The following is a 19425-nucleotide window of genomic DNA, read 5'->3' as shown; positions in this document are numbered from 1 at the left end:
TCCATTTGTCTAAAATCAGGTTACATTTAACCGACAGTTGGACCTAAGGAGAAGCGGTGTGATCAGCCATGGTTGCCAGTCAAGCTCTGGCCGAAGAGATGCACTGCCAGCAGACAATGCTACCCAGTAGCTCAGATTCTCAGCCTTCTGTATTTCAGCTCGGTACTCGGTACAAAGTGAAATGAAGTGGGAACTTCCTCCATCTTGTTGCATTGTTTCGTTTCTCTCGCGTTTTGTGGCAATACTTTGTTTATTAGGTACCTACCTGCAATTAAAAACGCGCCAAGAACTCAACTGGGAGACAATTCTCGAATCGAATCGCACCATATCTTGCATTCGTTCACTTTTAAACTACATATCACATTATTTTTATTTTTTTAATTTTTATTTACATAAATTGTATGAGTCCGCTACCGTAGTGTAATTAATGGTCAGCACGCTCGGCTACCGTACTGGAGGTCCCGGGTTCGATTCCCAGGGGGGGGTCAAATAAATAAAAGTGATTTTTTCACTCTTATATTTATTCAATATTACCTTGGACTGGCACCGGAAGCGGAGGGCTGATTACCTTTCCTTTATGTGTTAACGATCAAGATAACACTGCGTTTATATGATGCAGTGCCCTATGCACCATTGGGGTTTGGATAAGGGTTTGAATGAATAAATTGTGTACATTTAATTAAAGAACAATTTTAAACATATTAAATTATTTGCAAATACCCACCCAGCCACCTCTTGTGTCTTGTCGGTGGAGTTCATTTTACATACATTTTTTCATTGTTTTTAACCATTTCAACCTAATATACACACAAAAAGAGAGAAAAAAAATTGAGAATATGAACTATTTTACAATTTTCATAGAATAAACACTTGATCATTTACCCATTCCTTTATTTTGCAAATAAACTATTAACGATTAACGTATTATAATTGAATAAACCAATAATGTATGATGAGATGCCTGAATGTATGAAGAATGAAAATAGTCTAGAAGAATTTAAAAATAAATGTTTTGTTTACTGTAAGAAGATGTATATATATATATGTGTGATGTAAATTTGGAATTCTTAGAAGTTCCGAAATTCTCATACTGTGGTTGTCAATCATGTGCAGAATGGTGTATGTTACACGTGTATAAAGTGATAGCTTAAACCAGCCTGTGACAGTTAGTAGCCCTGTTAATACCCAGACCCGTACTATTCTTCATCTATGTTGAAATATCAAGAACTAACTAACTATGATGCCGCTTTTTCGCAGAAGTAGGCATAGAAAACAGAACGCCACATCACTTTGTCTTTAAAAATTCTTCACTACTTCCACATTCACGCATCACGATAGTGAAGTTTATTCGTAAGTTTCTCTCTCTTACCGGTAATCGCACCCAATAGTGCAAAGAGCACTGTATCTTGTTATCTTGATCGTTACTTATATGAAAGCAAGGTGAATAAATATTAGTGATTTTACACTCTAATATTTATTTCATATTACCCTGGACTGGTACCTGAAGCGCAGGAGTTATTTATTTGGTCATAAAACAATAATAAATAATATACGCGATTTCTCGGTTATTTGCGACGAAATACGCAAAAATTTGAAACTCGGGAATCGCCCCCAGACATGAATTAAAGAAACGCATGAAGTAGCCGTGAGAGATGTGCTGAGAAGTTGGAAGTAGGGATCTGGTAGTAAGATGGGTTATATGGATAACAAATGTACAAAATTTGTATTAAATTTACTTCTATTTCTTCAAGGAAGGTATGTATCATACTTTGATGACTTCTTATCAATACTAATCAATTGATGTCAGCACAAAAATTAAGTCAACCCAATAAAACACCATTCTATTCGTATCGATGGTATTAATGTAATGAATAAAGTTTTTAAAAACCGTTAAAACCTTTTAAAACTTAATCCAAAAATTAGAAAACTAATATTTTTTGACATCTCATCAAAGATGAAGAAGAATATGGAAGTCTGGGCATTACTTCCATATTCTTCATCTTTGACGAGATGTCAAAAAATAATTTGAAAATAACTCCTGTAATTAGAGATAATCCAGATTTGGTGAACAAGTATTTGGGGACACACTCAAAATGTTATAATTGGAAAACTGTTGAAACCGTTTAAAACCGAATTCAACAGTAAGAAAATCATAAAAACCATTTAAAAATAAATCTATAAGAAGAAAACCATTAAAAACATTAAAAACTAAATCCAATAATTTGAAAACCGTTAAAAGCATTTAAAACTTAATTTAAGAATTAGAAAACGGTTGAAACCTTTTAAAACTAAATCCAACAATTAGAAAACTGTTGAAACCATTTGAAACTAAATCCATTATTTGGAAAACCGTTGAAACCATTAAAGACTAAATCCAACCATTAGAAAACCGTTGAAACCATGTAGCATAAAGCTAAATCCAAGAATGAGAAATCCGTTGAAGCCATTTAAAACTAAATCTTTACAAGCAGAAAACGGTTGAAACCATTTAAAACTAAAACCATAAATGCACCTTAGAACTAAATCCAAGAATTGGATAGCCGTTGAAACAATTTAAAACTAAATCCAACAATAAGAAAACTATTATATAGTTATAGCCATTAAAAACTGAAACCCAACTAAGTAATTAACAGTAAGATAGAATAGAGAATATGTTGATTTTAATAGTATGGAGAAGGATACAAAGATTGGCGATTGGCTTATTATCCGATTTAAGGACTTTTCACTACAAGGTAAATTTGAAAGTAAATTTTAAAAGCCCTTCAGTCTCTTTTGGTCAATTTATTTCAAGTATGCAAACACGGACCTTAAAATTACCACACAAAATTGCCGCTTGTATTTTCGATAGTTTATTTTCATGTAATTATTTGCAAAATTTAATATGCAGTCTGAATTGTTTTTTGGCAATCTTCTTCGGGTTTTGTTTGAGTAATTGCACCAACATTTATGCTCGAATACCTTTGTAATGATCTGCAGTTTGGTCCATGGATATTTTATGGTAAATATCCATGATACCCATAAATTATTGAAACTAAAATATTGAAATTTGGATGTGTTCATATGTCCAATCAAGGGTTTTAAAAAAATATATTTATTAGTTGCCTTTGAAAATTTTCCTTTCTTTTTTTAGATACGTATACAAGGGTTTATAGCATATTTAGTTTGCAAGTCTTAAAAATGATAGAAAATGTGTATAGTTAATAATAAATTAAAAAGGTTGGTCCCTAAAAACAATACAATAGTCACAATGGATTCAACATTTTATATCAATCAAGATTTGTCATATTTATTTGTCTTGTCATATTTTCTAAATAAGACACCACTAAATCTGATAGATATTTATGTCTACATCATCAATTTTTGTCAACTGCATACCTTTTTTTGGAAATATGGGTACAATTTAAATATTTCTAAAAGAGTTTTTTAAAAAAAAATATGACTCACCCTCATGAATGGACTTCTTTTCGGCAGCAGATCTCTGGGAAGGCTGCTAAGGTCACCAGGAAGAGTCTTCAAATCCCTTTTGATCAACACTTTATTTTCTATCTCTTTACCCCCATCTTCTTTACCACTCGGAGTTGGACTGATAGGCTTGTCTAAGTCTTCTCCGTGAGAGATAAGATCGCCAGAAATCCTAGACTCATTCCTGGATGTTGGAGACAGACTCCGAGAGATATCAGACAAGTTTCTCGTGCTGTCTGAGTTCCTGGACAAGTCGTCAGATCTGGAGAACTCATCTCGACTCTCAGATGAGTCGTCGAAGGTGTGCGACACTTTTACGACACTTTTTTCGGTGTACGGCGACACGCAGCGCGAACCTATGGACAGTTTATCAGAACTCGTTGAACCGTTGTCGAAGTTGAGAGAAATCTTCTCGAAGGTCGGTGAAGCCTCCGGATTGATGTAGACCTTGCCCAAGAACGGCGACTGGCTAGCCGAATTGATGGAAACGCGTGTCGGCGAAACGCTCGTGGAATTGATGTAGATCTTGCCCGTGTGGGACGACAGGCTGTCGGAAATGATGGACACTTGGCCGGAACTCGGCGACATGTTCATATGATCGCGTTCCACGTCGATAACTCTAAACTTTGCCTCTCCCATCTTTCACTCACATTATCAGCACTGCACTACTTTTTCAACATGCACCTTTCACAACTCTTTATACACACTATCTTCCTCTTCTTCTCCGCATGGTTTGAGGTCTTTGGTATCTTATCTGAAATCATAAAGTAATTTTGCTGAGATTAGATTAATAAAATGTCTCAGCGAAATGCAATAATGATCATGAACGTAATACAACTGATAAGAAACGGATTAAAAAGTGTCAACAATGTGATCATCGATTGTTTTAACGCGTAGTATTTGATATCACAAATTTCTGTATTTATAGTCCAAGCGAATAAACCTAATTTTAGGTCGACCTTCAAAGAAAAAAATAGGCGCATCATTTTGTGTGTGTCCAAATCCTTGTTCATAAATCTGGGTCTCTCTCTACATAGGAATTATTATCAAGCATACATTTAAAAAAAATTGTATTGACATTTCTTGGTGGAACTGCATTTTTTATAATAAAATAACAACTATTTAGTTTATTTGAATAGTGATCGGGTTTCGTCGTCACCGATATCATCAGACGGATCTGTCAGACGGACCTAGAGTCGGTAGCGAGAAAACACGGTCACTGTTCAAATAAAATATATGTGGAAAAAACTATATACTCGTAATTGTTATTATTTTATTATATATTTAATTATATATTATATTATATATTTAAAAGAGTGTCTGCTAAATAAAAAGGCTTAATCAAATCAACCATAGATACTGAAGCGAACTCTCACATAAAGTGTGTTTATTTCAATTTCATACTATATCTGTGAGCCTAAGCTGCTCATTATAAGAAAAAAGGTATCAAATATGAAAATAGTGGTGGAACCGAGAAAATCGTCTGCGACACTAACCACGGGACCACAACCCGACACATCTTGCATTCTGGTAACAGAATGCAAGATGTAAATCTAGCATGACTCTCAACATCTCCTATCTCCATATTGGCAGAATGTTGCCAACATGTTGATTGTTTTGACCCGGTCAGGCCCGGTAGAAAGTAGGTAAGTGTAAACATTTAATTGATAAATAAAATTAAGACTGGTCTCTTCATTATGCAGATACCAGATACACAGGCATTCATCGAATACCTGTTGAACGACATACTTTTGGAATTTTGTATGTCAGGTAAATGGAACTGCTGAAACCACTTATATGGAGAGGATTTACGGAAATATTTATATATATATATATATATATATATATATATATATATATATATATATATATATATATATATATATATATATATATATATATATATATATATATATATATATATATATATATATATATATATATATATATATATATATATATATATATATATATATATATATATATATATATATATATATATATATATATATATATATATATATATATATATATATATATATATATATATATATATATATATATATATATATATATATATATATATATATATATATATATATATAAATATATATATATTTATATATATATTTATATATATATATATATATATATATATATATATATATATATTTATATATATATATATATATATATATATATATATATATATATATATATATATATATATATATATATATATATATATATATATACATATATATATATATATATATATATATATATATAAATATACTCAATATTTGTTTGTTTTTTATTGTTAAATATTACAACATTTTGAATGAGTCCAAATACTTATTCACAAAATCTGGATTATCTCCAATTACAGGAGTTACTTTTCATATGAAAACAACTCCTGTAATTGGAGATAATCCAGATTTTGTGAACAAGTATTTGGACACACTCAAAATGTTGTAAATAAATTATCTGGTCAAATTATAAGCTTAATAATAAAAATGAAAATGTTATTTTCTGGCGTTTCTCATGTGTGTGATTATAATCCAGGATTCAGACCTCACATACTTATATAAGAGTTTCTGCTTAATAAAAAGCTTCTTTACATCTCACCAATAGATGTCTCTAGTGAAGTTCTAGTGATTCAAGAACAAGGTTTCTAAATTGGTTCATATTTATAGAACTTCCAAGAATTTGAGTAGTGTGGTTGTCAATAATGGGTAGAATTGGTGAATATTACACGTGTGTAAAATGATCCCTTAAACCAGCCTATGAAGGTCGTCAGCCCCGTAAATGCCCAGACTTCCATATTCTTCTTCATTTTTGATGAGATATCAAAAAATAATATGTTAATATTAAATAGAGAGAACACTTTCCATTCCTCGCCATAACACATCATTCTTCAGTAATTCCTTCTCTGTCCAATCGGCCAGACTATGGAATGAATTACCTCTCCGCGTAAACAAATGCACCTTTTCCAAATAACTTTTAAGAAGCGTCTGAGACTTTACATTTTATCATTAGAATCCTAACTGTCCATCAAACCTCCTCCCTTAGTTTTTCCCTCTACCTCCTTCCCTTAACTCCTTTTTTCCTTTGCCCTCCTTATTATCGTCTTTTGTAATTAATGTTTTTTTTGTTTTATTTATTGTTTCGGCATTAACTTTGCGGTAAGACATGTTACAATGATTAAAGAAAACACTTGTTTTTTACCACTTGAGTTTTATTATAGACTACATGTTTCAGAAGTTAAACTTCCATCATTCAGGTCTGTATAAAAACATATAGTTATTATACAGACCTGAATGATGGAAGTTTAACTTCTGAAACATGTAGTCTATAATAAAACTCAAGTGGTAAAAAACAAGTGTTTTCTTTAATCATTGTAATGTTTTTTTATATTGTTATTATCGGATTGAAGAAGCAGCTAGCGTCACTAATGGCGCGTCAAATCACGAATTCCGATGGCAAACAAAATAAACTTATATTATTAGCAAAAACTGTTAAAATTGCGATAACTGCAAGAAAAATAACCCATTTCCTCAATTCGTTCCGCAAGGTCAACAGACACAGTGTGTGATCGGGGCCAGACATGGCTAACTCACAAAAAAGCAAAACAATGCAAGTGTCTTCTAAAAATTCTCAGAACGAGCCAAATCAACGGATTATTCTGGTGATGTGTTATTGGCTAATAAATTAATATGAAAAATCACAAGACTATCGATATCATTCTAATTGAAATCTGTAGAGAAGTAAGGGAGATATAAAGGTTTAAACTTTAGACAGTTGAATAAAACGAAAAACGGACACCGCTATACGTCATAAAATTTTACGTCATTGGGTGTGTTATGGGGCGTAACCCTTTATGTATCTGCTTTATAGAGCTGTAATAGAAGTAGTGTGAATTCGTTTCTGTGACGTCGTTCGTAACCAATTTACGAAAACGTTTTTAAGAAGGGGAATTTTGCAAAAGAAAAATATTGATTATATCGGCTGTTATAAATGAGTCTTACACAATCCTTTATAGGTTAAGTATGTTAAATTAAATATTCAACCCGGGTAATAATACCCTATGGATGAAATTAGTTTCAAATCACAATTGAGATTGTATCCAAATCCTTGTTCACAAATGTACGTTTCTCTACTTATTTTTTAACCTTTTTTAGCATTTCAACATAGATGAAGAAGAATATGGAAATCTGAGTATTTACATGGCTTATGACCTAGGCTATGGAAGTGATCACTAAACACACATTCATTCATTCTACCTATGATTGACAACCACACTAATTTTTTGGAAAACCTACATATGTGATCAATAACATGACCATTTTTTACACTTAATTTACATTATATATATATATATATTTATATATATATATATATATATATATATATATATATATATATATATATATATATATATATATATATATATATATATATATATATATATATATATATATATATATATATATATATATATATATATATATATATATATATATATATATATATATATATATATATATATATATATATATATATATATATATATATATATATATATATATATATATATATATAAAAGTAGTGTAAAGGCAAAGGGGTATATCTGTCTCAGACCAAATTTTACAGAAGAGCAAAAACAAACTTGTGAAATTAAATAACTCATTTGTTTTAGGTATTTTTACATGTACATATCAAAATAAAACTAAATAAATATTGCAACTACAGCTGTGTCCTTTTGCCAGATTATGTAATACACTATTTTAGACATTTTGTGGAACAAACTTAGAAGAAAAAAAAAATTATTCTTTTATACTCTTTTCATTCTTCATACATTCAGCACCTCATCGTAAATTTTCAACCAATTATACATTAATTAATTTTGCGATTGTTAATAATTCAACTATGCCACGACGCCTGTCTAAGTTAGTCATGTCTGGTGACGATACAAACAGAAGTTGTGTGAGCGGAGTTGCGAGGGTATACATATAGGCATGTGGGAGATCCGACAAGCGAATTGAATCAGGCCAAAAAGTAACTATTGGCAATGGAATAAAATGAGGTTTAACAATCGATCGAAAAATCAGTTAGTTATTGGCAATTCCGGACGATTTATTGGGGTCAATGTCTGGTGCGATCAATTCAACATAGAGGTATCTGTTCTAATGGCCATATGGCAGTATTCAGAAATGCTGTTAAAATTTGACCTTGAAACGAAAAATCTATATGTATATGTATATATATATATATATATATATATATATATATATATATATATATATATATATATATATATATATATACATATATATTATTGAGTGAAAACATATCAGACATCAGATCCGTGATATTTCATAAGGTATCATACATGATAAAACTAATGAAGAACATCGGTACCATAAACAAAGCTAGGACACAAAATGCCGAACCCTCTTCTAGTGGAATTGAAGGTCTGCTGACGACAGTCAGCAGGCCGGCTCCTGAGGAGTGCGTGTTTTTTTATATTTAGATATTAAATACATTAAAAAAAAACATTGTTAACTTCGTGGCACGGTATACTAACTTTAAACATACAAAAAAACAGAGCGTTAGGTTGTCTACCATCTCTGCCTAACCCTGAGTGAAGTGGCGTGATGGCTAGTTAGTAAGTTAGTTACAACATTTTGAGTGTGTCCAAATACTTGTTCACAAATCTGGATTATCTCCAATTGTAGGAGTTATAACTCCTGTAATTGGAGATAATCCAGATTTGTGAACAAGAATTTGGACACACTCAAAATGATGTAAATAAACTAACTGGTCAAATTATAAGCTAAAATAATAACAAGGTATGCCAGGTATGCCAGGTATGCCAAATACTTGAAAGTGGTCAGGTTGGGAGTCGTAACAATCGGCGGGTATGTATGAGGAGATGCATGAACGTGGAAGAGACGAAGAATGTTTGCATGGACAGAGTGGTGTGGCCACTCTATTCTCTCTGCCTACCCCTGCGGGGAAGCGGCGTGATGGTTAGTTAGTTAGTTAGTTAATAATAATAATGAAAATGATATTTTCTGGCGTCTCTCACGTATGTGATTATAATCCAGGATTCACTTACTAACAAGAGATATTTTTCATATAGTTATTATTTTCTTCATCTTTGATGAGATTGAAAAAAAAATAGTATGTTAGTTAGTTACTTGCTAACTAGTATTTGATTTAGTTTGAGACCCAGTCCAATGCCTTTAGGAACACCGCGAGTAGCGTGGTACGTACCTACTTACTCACATTGTTACGCTTTGAGCGCACAGACCAAGGTCTTTACATTTAATTTGACTTTGAATAGATTTGAGTAGCATTCATTCATAGATTTAACAACTGGACCGTACATGTTACGTAAAGCTTACTTCATATACAACTGCAAATTAATTCCAGTTCAGCAAATTCAGAAAAAAACTAAATGTATAGTATTTTTTAACATCTCATCAAAGATGAAGAAGAATATGGAAGTCTGGGCATTTGCGGGGCTGACTGCAGCTTCACTAGAGACATCTATTGGTGAGATGTAATGAAGCTTTTTACTAAGCAGAAACTCTTATATTAGTATGTGAGGTCCGAATCCTGGATTATAATTACACACATGAGAAACGCCAGAAAACACCATTTTCATTTTTATTATTTTAGCTTATAATTTGACCAGATAATTTATTTACATTTTGAGTGTGTCCAAATACTTGTCCACAAAATCTGGATTATCTCCAATTACAGATGATTATTTATTTATTAGATTATTTGATGAGATGTCAAAAAATAATATGAAAATAACTCCTGTAATTGGAGATAATCCAGATTTTGTGAACAAGTATTTGGACACACTCAAAATGTTGTAAATGTATAGTCGTAGAAAGAGAGATATTAAAGACAAAAATTGTACTAGATACAGGGTTTTCACTGCAAATTGGACGTTTAACAAAACAGATTAGACGTTATATTATAAAGAAAGTTAGAATAGAAAAAATATATTTTCAGAACCAAGTACTCATAATTCCAAGTAGTATTGAAAATATTGTCTGAAAACTTGAGTACATCGCGCGCACTAAGACTGCGCGCCGCGCAGGCTTGCCAACTTGACGACTACAGTCCAAACAAAATTCTTTTTAAAAAAAAATCTGATTCTTATAAAAACCGCCCAAAACTGGCATAAAGGTAACGGACATATTTTTTGTAGTACTTTTTTGCATTTTTGGACTGAGTAGATTCTATTTAGTCCAAAAATGCAAAAAAAACATACTACAAAAAAATGTCCCTTACTGTATTTTAAGTTTGGACAGCCGATATGGCCAGGACAGTACATTCATCTCTTCTTAGTGAAACCCTATTGAAATTAGAGTAATTACTACTCAGGTTGGAATGCAATGGTAGTCGGGTTATGATGAGCCAGTAAATAGTACACAGTCTACAGTCTACACCATCGAACCTACTGACCCAATCACCAACATGAGGAATGAGAGTGAGAACATAACAACACAGCAGGCAGGACCGAACCAGCTTCTACAATAATTTTATTTCCTTTTTTTGCGTTTGAAGTGTAATTTCTTTTCCCCTAAGGTAGACAGACGACTACCGGGCAGACCGCTAAAGAAATGGATTGACAGCTGGGAATTGACATCGCAGGAGTCTAATATCTTTAAAAAACAGGCCACAAGGCCTACACCAAGAAGAAAAATAAGGTTTACGAAAGAAAAAAATAGATAATACGGAGACATAAGAGATGTATATATATTATTTTTTGACATCTCATCAAAGATGAAGAAGAATATGGAAGGCTGGGCATTTACGGGGCTGACGACCCTCATAGGCTGCTTTAAGTGATCACTTTACACACGTGTAACATTCACCAATTCTACCCATTATTGACAACCACACTACTTAAATTCTTGGTAGCTCTATATATATGAACCAATTTAGAAACCTTGTTCTTGAATCACAAGAACTTCAATAGAGACATCTATTGGTGAGATGTAAAGAAGCTTTTAATTAAGCAGAAACTTTTATATTAGTATATGAGATCCGAATCCTGGATTATAATCACACACATGAGAAACGCCAGAAAATACCACTTTCATTTTTATTAGATTTATATTATCCACTGACACTTCGTGATGGAATTGCATTTTTAATTTATTATTAGATTAAAACCAATATTTTTAGCTTTTCCACTTTTTTATTTGACCAGCGACCGGGTTTCGTCGTTACCGACATCATCAGACTGGTGAGAGGCTTTACAAATTTGTATGTTATATATAAAAGAAGGCAGGAGTTGATAATGCCTTCTTTTATATATAACATACAAATTTGTAAAGCCTCTCACCAGTCTGATGATGTCGGTAACGACGAAACCCGGTCGCTGGTCAAATAAAAAAGTGGAAAAGCTAAAAATATTGGTTTTAATCTAATAATAAATTCATTTTTATTATTTAAGCTTATAATTTGACCAGATAATTTATTCACAACATTTTGAGTGTGTCCAATACTTGTGCACAAAATGGAGCTCGTTGGAGATAATCCAGATTTTGTGAACAAGTATTTGGACGCACTCAAAATGTTGTAATATGTATGTTTAACTTTAACGTGTGGGTAATATAATAGACGTATTAATTTGATATTTTGATATTTTGAACATTTAAAGCATTAACTTTGTGGATCATTGTAATGTGTATATTATTTGGAAAAATAAAAAGACTGTTTTTTTATCCACTCACTTTAAAAAAAATTAAAAACCTAGTTACGGCAACAACGTATTGCCCTCACCAGGGTTTGTTTTATAACTAAACAGACATATAAAAGAAACAGTGAACAAATTATTGGGTTTCGACAAGAATAGGGGTCGGGGTAGTTGTGTTTTAAGTGGGGTAGGAGCGGTGAAGGGGGTAATTGTGGTTTTAGGCTGGGTTTAATTTTAGAGGAAAAATATTAAAAATGTGACTTTGACTTACATTTATTTGATTACTGATTATATTTATGTTCTGTTTAACTGCTTTTTTATTTTTAAATCTTCCAAATTATATTTTTTTTTTTACTTTTCATTGCTTGTGTATATGATAATTTTATTATTTATTGACTCGGCATTAATTATTTTATTAAAATTAAACACTTCAATAATCCACTTTAATGAATTTTATTTATATATACGACTAGTTTCGAAAACGACAGATGTTTTCATCCTCTGGTACAAATTAAAACTAACAAACGAAAAATATATTTAGGTGTATATATAGGTTAATAAATATAGGGAGGGGGGTTTGTATATACACCTAATATATACCTAAATATATTTTTTGTTTGTTAGTTTTAATTTGTACCAGAAGATGAAAACATCTGTAAGTTTTCGAAACTAGTCGTATGTATAAATAAAACTCATTAATGTGGTATATTCAAGTGTTTAATTTTAATAAAATATGATAATTTTATTTATTTATGTTTTTGGATCATCGCTTCTCGTTTATTTTTCTAGTTCCAGTTCATCTCTGTAATCTTTATTATAAAACGCATACCTCAAACCTGTTCCGCGGATAGCGGTGTCGCCGTACATATAATACCATACAATCCGCGCGGTACAACGCGTAACCTTTCCGCGGTATTTCCAGACACCTCTCGCACTATGGTCTCCTGGCAGCCATCACCATCGGCTGCCATTATCCGCCATCGATCCATAGTGCCGGTGACGTCACTCGGACGATATATCATCGCTATGGCCTTCGGATTGCCACTTACTATGGATGCTAATCGATACGCACATGTATTTATCACATGTGAAGTGCATACCATGTGAGAACACACCTTCAGTTTAAGTTGTATTGGAAAATTGCATCGTATCTACAATTATCACAAAAAAACTAGCTGACTAACTAACCATCATCACGCCGCTTCTCCGCAGGGGTAGGCAGATGATAGAACGCCACACCAATCTTACTTTGCAAACATTCTTCGCTTCATTCACATTCATGCATTCTCGTCGATTATTCCGACTCCTGACCTGTACACTTTAAAGTATTTGAAATATTCGATAATGCAAAGTTTTTTTTCTCCTCTAGTTGTTCTACTACCATTACAATTCGAACATCTATTTTACAACGTTTTACCGCACATTCGTCTGAGAGAAGGCATTTCGACTGCATTCAGTCTACTTAAGTCCATCTTATTCCCATGCTTCACTTCCAAACATTATGGTTGGAAGCAGGACTCTGTTGTGTAGGTACTGTCAGTTAAGCTTTTGCTGATAGTAATAATAATAAAGCCCTTATCCGCACCCCAATGGTGCATAGGGCACTGTGTCATATTAACGCAGTGTTATCTTGATCGTTTACACATGAAGGAAAGGTGATCAGCCCTCCGCTTCAGGTACCAGTCCATGGTAATATTGAATAAATGTTACAGTGAAAAAATCACTTGTATTTAATTACCCCCCTTGGGTATCGAACCCGGGACCTCCAGAACGGTAGCCGAGCGTGCTGACCATTACACTACGGAGGCGGACAGAGTTGCTGATAGAGTTTGACTATCTATAACTAAATTCAGTGCACTATTCACTCTGTTCCCAGCATTCTCTCTCTCTTTTTTTTTCATTATCAATCTTTTAATCCCCAGAAAACATACGAAATCGTTGGGTAATATATCCAAAATAAAACAAGGTTTTTGTTGGATTGAATTCGACATTTATTTATGTATATCTTAATACGTGACGCGTTTCGTCTTCTTAGGACATTATCAAACACATTAGAGTGTTTGATAATGTCCTAAGAAGACGAAACGCGTCACTTATTAAGATATACATAAATAAATGTAGAATTCAATCCAACAAAAACCTTGTTTTATTTTGGATATATTACCCAACAATTCAATATGGAATTCTACCAACTGTCTGCAGTTACAATAAATATACGAAATCATCTGCCAGTCCCAAAGTTTTTCCATAATATATATATATATATATATATATATATATATATATATATATATATATATATATATATATATATATATATATATATATATATATATATATATATATATATATATATATATATATATATATATATATATATATATATATATATATATATATATAAACTAACTAACCATCACGCCGCTTCCCCGCAGGGGTAGGCAGAGAGAATAGAGCGCCACACCACTCTGTCCTTGCAAACATTCTTCGTCTCTTCCACGTTCATGCATCTCCTCATACATACCCGCCGATTGTTACGACTCCTAACCTGACCACTTTCAAGTATTTGGCATACCTGATCGTGCCATGTTTTTCTCGGTCTTCCTCTGCTTCTTTTCCCGCTAACATTCGCCTTATAAATTTGTTTTACCGTTCTTTCCTCACTCATTCGTTCTACATGTCCAAGCCATCTCAACACACCTTTCTTAATTTTATCGATAGTGCTTATCTCAGCTTTGCATTCCTTCCTTATTTCACTATTCGTACATCTATCATACATCGTTTTGTCGCACATTCTTCTGAGAGATCGCATTTCGACTGCATTCAGTCTACTTTCATCCTATATATATATATATATATATATATATATATATATATATATATATATATATATATATATATATATATATATATATATATATATATATATATATATATATATATATATATATATATAAATACATATATTTAACAATATATTACACGCGTCGACCCTGAATATCAAATGTATCACAAAACATCTAATTTTAACGCGGTATGTAATTGATACGAAGTTTGTATATATTAACATTTAAAACCCTGCGCGAATCTGCCAAATAAAAAACATTGACAGTGTTTACAAAAAGCATACTTAAAACATATTTGAATACCTAATAGGTTTTTTACGGGTTGGATTAGGCTCGCAAAACTCTGTCCAAATACCAACGAGTTTTTTGTTTGCGTTTAACGTATAACAACACATTCAACCTTCACGATATTGACAAAACAATGTTTGGTATTTTTTGTATTTACAAGGATTGTTGCCATCAAAAATAAGGTACACAGACATATCGCTCACTCCTTTGAACAACATCAAAAATTTTCAGTTTTGCACGTTTTCAAAATACTATATCACAGCAAAAGAGGCATATTTTTGACTTAATATTTACCCGCTACAGGGCAGAAAGTGTTGTTTTTGCATTTTGAAGAAAAGGTATTGTTTAATTATTTTTTAAATAAACTAAATATTTTTCAAATGGAGAAATAACATTCAGGTTTAACCTAAAAAGATCTGTTGCGCAGCAAAAAAGTTCAATAAGTGGCTTGATATTTATGTTTAATACATTTTATTATATCTTTAAACTTTAAAAACGATCTCCTGAAAAATCTAATTTTTTGATATATGACGTTGTTGAAAGGAGTGAGCGATATATTAAGGTGAGGAAATGCAATTGAGATGGTATGAGCACGAACAGAACTTGATCATGTTGTGGACCAGATAATCACTGTGGATTTTCCTCGAAAGAATTCTAGTGGAAGACCAAAGAATTCAAGATAACATGATAATGTTAGGAGAAGTTAATGGTTAAATGATTTGGGACTCTTGCTAGAAGACATGGGTTATTATACCTGTTTATTGTTTTTTATATTTTGCCATGTATTAGTTTTGGTTATTTTTCCAAAATCTTTTTTGTAACTTTATTATTTGTGTTCCAGTCTTGTTAACCTTAATTTCATGTCCCAAAATGAGAAATAGAAATTACTCATCGGGAATATAATATATATATATATATATATATATATATATATATATATATATATATATATATATATATATATATATATATATATATTATATATATATATATATATATATATATATATATATATATATATATATATATATATATATATATATATATATATATATATATATATATATATATATATATATATATATATATATATATATATATATATATAAGACTTATGTATGTAATATATTTTGAAAAATAAATAAATAAACCAGCCAAATGCCATTGGAACATCTACCATACATGGTTTTGCCGCACTGGGAGATCGCATTTCGACTGCATTCAGTCTACTCTCATCCTTCTGTCACTAACTTCACTCTTTTCTTCCATACATTATTCTAAGTCCATATTAATATTCCATTATTTGCAAAGCACCCATGTCTGCTAGCAAGAGTCCCATATCATTTAACCATTAACTTCTCATTATCATCAGAACCATTTGTCATCAGAAATGGCCGTAATTGCGGGAAATAAATTACGAAGACAATCGTTTGAACTTTCGAAACGGCAGATGGACCTTTTCTATGGATGCGCAGAGAACATAGTAAGCTTCTCACTTTTCAATATAGTCATTAGGTTATTGCAAAAGTGGTACAACGATCTGAAGTTAAAAGTGATTTAGTTGCTTATTCGTATAAATGAGAGGTTTTTTAGGCCCAGCATTCGTAAAGTCGCAACTTATTTTTTTCTAAATCCAGGTAACATTTCAAAACACGGTTTTTTCATTTAAAGAAAAGATTTTATTCGAAATAATTCTATGGTTTTAAAAAGAAAAAAGCAGTTCAAAGGTTAGGAGTTAAAAAAAATATGTAAAAATATTTATTTTTGATGCTTACCTTCCGAAAGTAGAAGTCATAAATAAACTCAAGTGGTATAAAAATAAGTGTTTTCTTTAATAATTTTTAAATATTTATATTTATAAGTTTTTATGTATATTCTAAGAAACAAAAAATATATCCTAATAGTTTTTTTTTAATTGGGCGGGAAGAGACATGTGACCTCTCCGGTTGTCATCGGAGCGATGAATGCGATTTAACGAATGATGGGCCTTAATCAAAACTTGAAATTGAATGAGCAAAAATGCAAATAGCGTTTAAAGCTTTATTGTCATGAATTACAAACAAACAAAAAAAAATGTATTTGATATATCGCTCACTCCTTTCAAGAACGTCATAAATCAAAAATCGTCATTTTTCAGTTGTGCATGTTTTCGGAATGCCCAGAAAAGGTACTTTATCCCAGCAAAAGAGGCATATTTTTAACTTAACATTTTCCCGCTACAGGGCAGAAAGTGTTGTTTTTTCATTTTGAAGAAAAGGTAATGTTTAATTATTTTTTTAAAAATACTTAATATTTTTCAAATGGAGAAAAAACCTTCAGGTTTTACCTAAAAAGATCTTTTGCACAGTAAAAAAGTTTAATAAGTGGCTTGATATTTATTTTTAATACATTGTATTATATTTTTAAACTTTAAAAACGTTCTCCTGAAAAATAAAGTTTTTTGATTTATGACGTTCTTGAAAGGAGTGAGCAATATGTGAGCAAAGTGTACGAATGTCATTTATTATTCCTATATACTCGTTAATTTATATAATATTTAATTAATTGATTCCGCAGTCGCTTGTCGGTAATTTTTTCAATTTTTAATCTAAGTTTTACTTGTTAAATATTACTATTTCATTTAAACAGTGTTCGAAAATGACCATAGACTACAACAAATAGAGCTGCCAATAATTCGGCAATGACACCAACACTAAAATAACTCCATCGTTTCTGTGACGTCATTCATTGCCAACTTACGAAAATAACGTTTTTTCGAAGGCGAATTTTCCAAAAGAAAATTATAAACAAAAATATTAATTATATCGGCTGTTATACACACTGCACGAGTCTAATACAATCCTTTATAGGTTGAGTATGTTAAATTAGATATTCCTCCCGTCTGACAAAGATCCATTATTTTGCGTTTAATACATTTGGCAGTTTCTCATTTCATCTCTGTCAACCTATGACTGGTGTATATTATATACAGTGGCGGTACTTCCCTAGAAGCCCAAAAGCCCGGCTTGCCAAACAACTCCAAATAAAAATGACTAAATCTAGACCAAATGATTAAAAATACATAATTAATGTATGACTGTTTTTCAATTATCGCTCGCTTATGATTATTAAACACTATGCATGCCATTATATGGCGATGGTACTTATTGGTGATGGTTGATATCTGGGGAAGATATTTTATTATAGTGAACATTTTCTTTATTCAAAGTTACATGTACCTTACAAAAGTTACATGTAATACATACACATAATAATACGTACTTATTTTTACAATGATTACAATACATTGTTTATATTTATAATACTTTCTGGGTGCTTACTATACTGGGAATGATATCGCTCACTCCTTTCAAGAACGTCATAAATCAAAAATCGTCAATTTTCAGTTGTGCATGTTTTCGGAATGCCCAGAAAATGTACCATATCCCAGCAAAAGCGGCATATTTTTAACTTAATATTTACCCGCTACAGGACAGAAAATGTTGTTTTTGCATTTTGAAGAAAAGGTATTGTTTAATTATTTTTTAAGCATACTTAATATTTTTCAAATGGAGAAAAAACCTTCAGGTTTTATCTAAAATGATCTGTTGCACAGTAAAAAGTTCAATAAGTGGCTTGATATTTATTTTCAAAACATCATGTTATATTTTTAAACTTTAAAAACGTTCTCCTGAAAAATCAAGTTTTTTGATTTATGACGTTCTTGAAAGGAGTGAGCGATATGAGGTGAAGAAATTATAGGTACATCATATATTCACGAATGTGAAAAATAATTCGTTTGCCTTACTGGTTAACTCTAGGCACGCCACTGATTGTATACAATGCATTTTTTCCATAGACAGATCATTTTGAAAGATATCCATAGAAGGAAACCATTATTGACATTTTCAATAGCAAAATTTTACATTACAAAAAACATCGTGGATTTATTATTATATGTTAACAGTGTGCACAAATAATATGAAAAGTCTAACTGTATTCTATCCGCCTTCATAGTGTCGTGGTTAGTGCATTTGGCAACTGTGCTGGAGGTCGCAAGTTCGAATGGTGGTAATATTAAATGATTTTTATCTTATCTCGCCAATAGATGTCTCTAGTGAA

At 31.4% G+C, this 19425-nt stretch overlaps 2 protein-coding genes across 3 annotated transcripts in view; one reads left to right on the top strand and one right to left on the bottom strand.

The window, feature by feature from the left end:
• Rhp (GTP-Rho-binding protein rhophilin) overlaps positions 1-19425 on the bottom strand; it is a 164967-nt gene that overhangs the window by 137578 nt on the left and 7964 nt on the right. For both annotated transcript variants that reach the window (XM_088269383.1, XM_088269384.1), the window contains exon 2: positions 3445-4216. In XM_088269383.1, the coding sequence (XP_088125509.1) occupies positions 3445-4101 (657 nt within the window). In that variant the 5' untranslated portion in view covers positions 4102-4216. The remainder of the gene's footprint in view (positions 1-3444; positions 4217-19425) is intronic.
• The window catches only part of LOC148303758 (dynein light chain roadblock-type 2-like), a 124871-nt gene continuing 117885 nt past the window's right edge, over positions 12440-19425 (top strand). Inside the window, exon 1 of the mRNA XM_088269398.1 lies at positions 12440-12447. Within this exon, the coding sequence (XP_088125524.1) occupies positions 12445-12447 (3 nt within the window). The 5' untranslated portion in view covers positions 12440-12444. The remainder of the gene's footprint in view (positions 12448-19425) is intronic.

This window comes from Brachycentrus maculatus, unplaced genomic scaffold (genome assembly GCF_059751285.1).
Source record: "Brachycentrus maculatus isolate JH-2025_06_01 unplaced genomic scaffold, ASM5975128v1 h1tg000349l, whole genome shotgun sequence".
Classification (NCBI taxonomy): Eukaryota; Metazoa; Arthropoda; class Insecta; order Trichoptera; family Brachycentridae; genus Brachycentrus; species Brachycentrus maculatus.
This window is presented reverse-complemented; position numbering and strand designations above follow the sequence as displayed.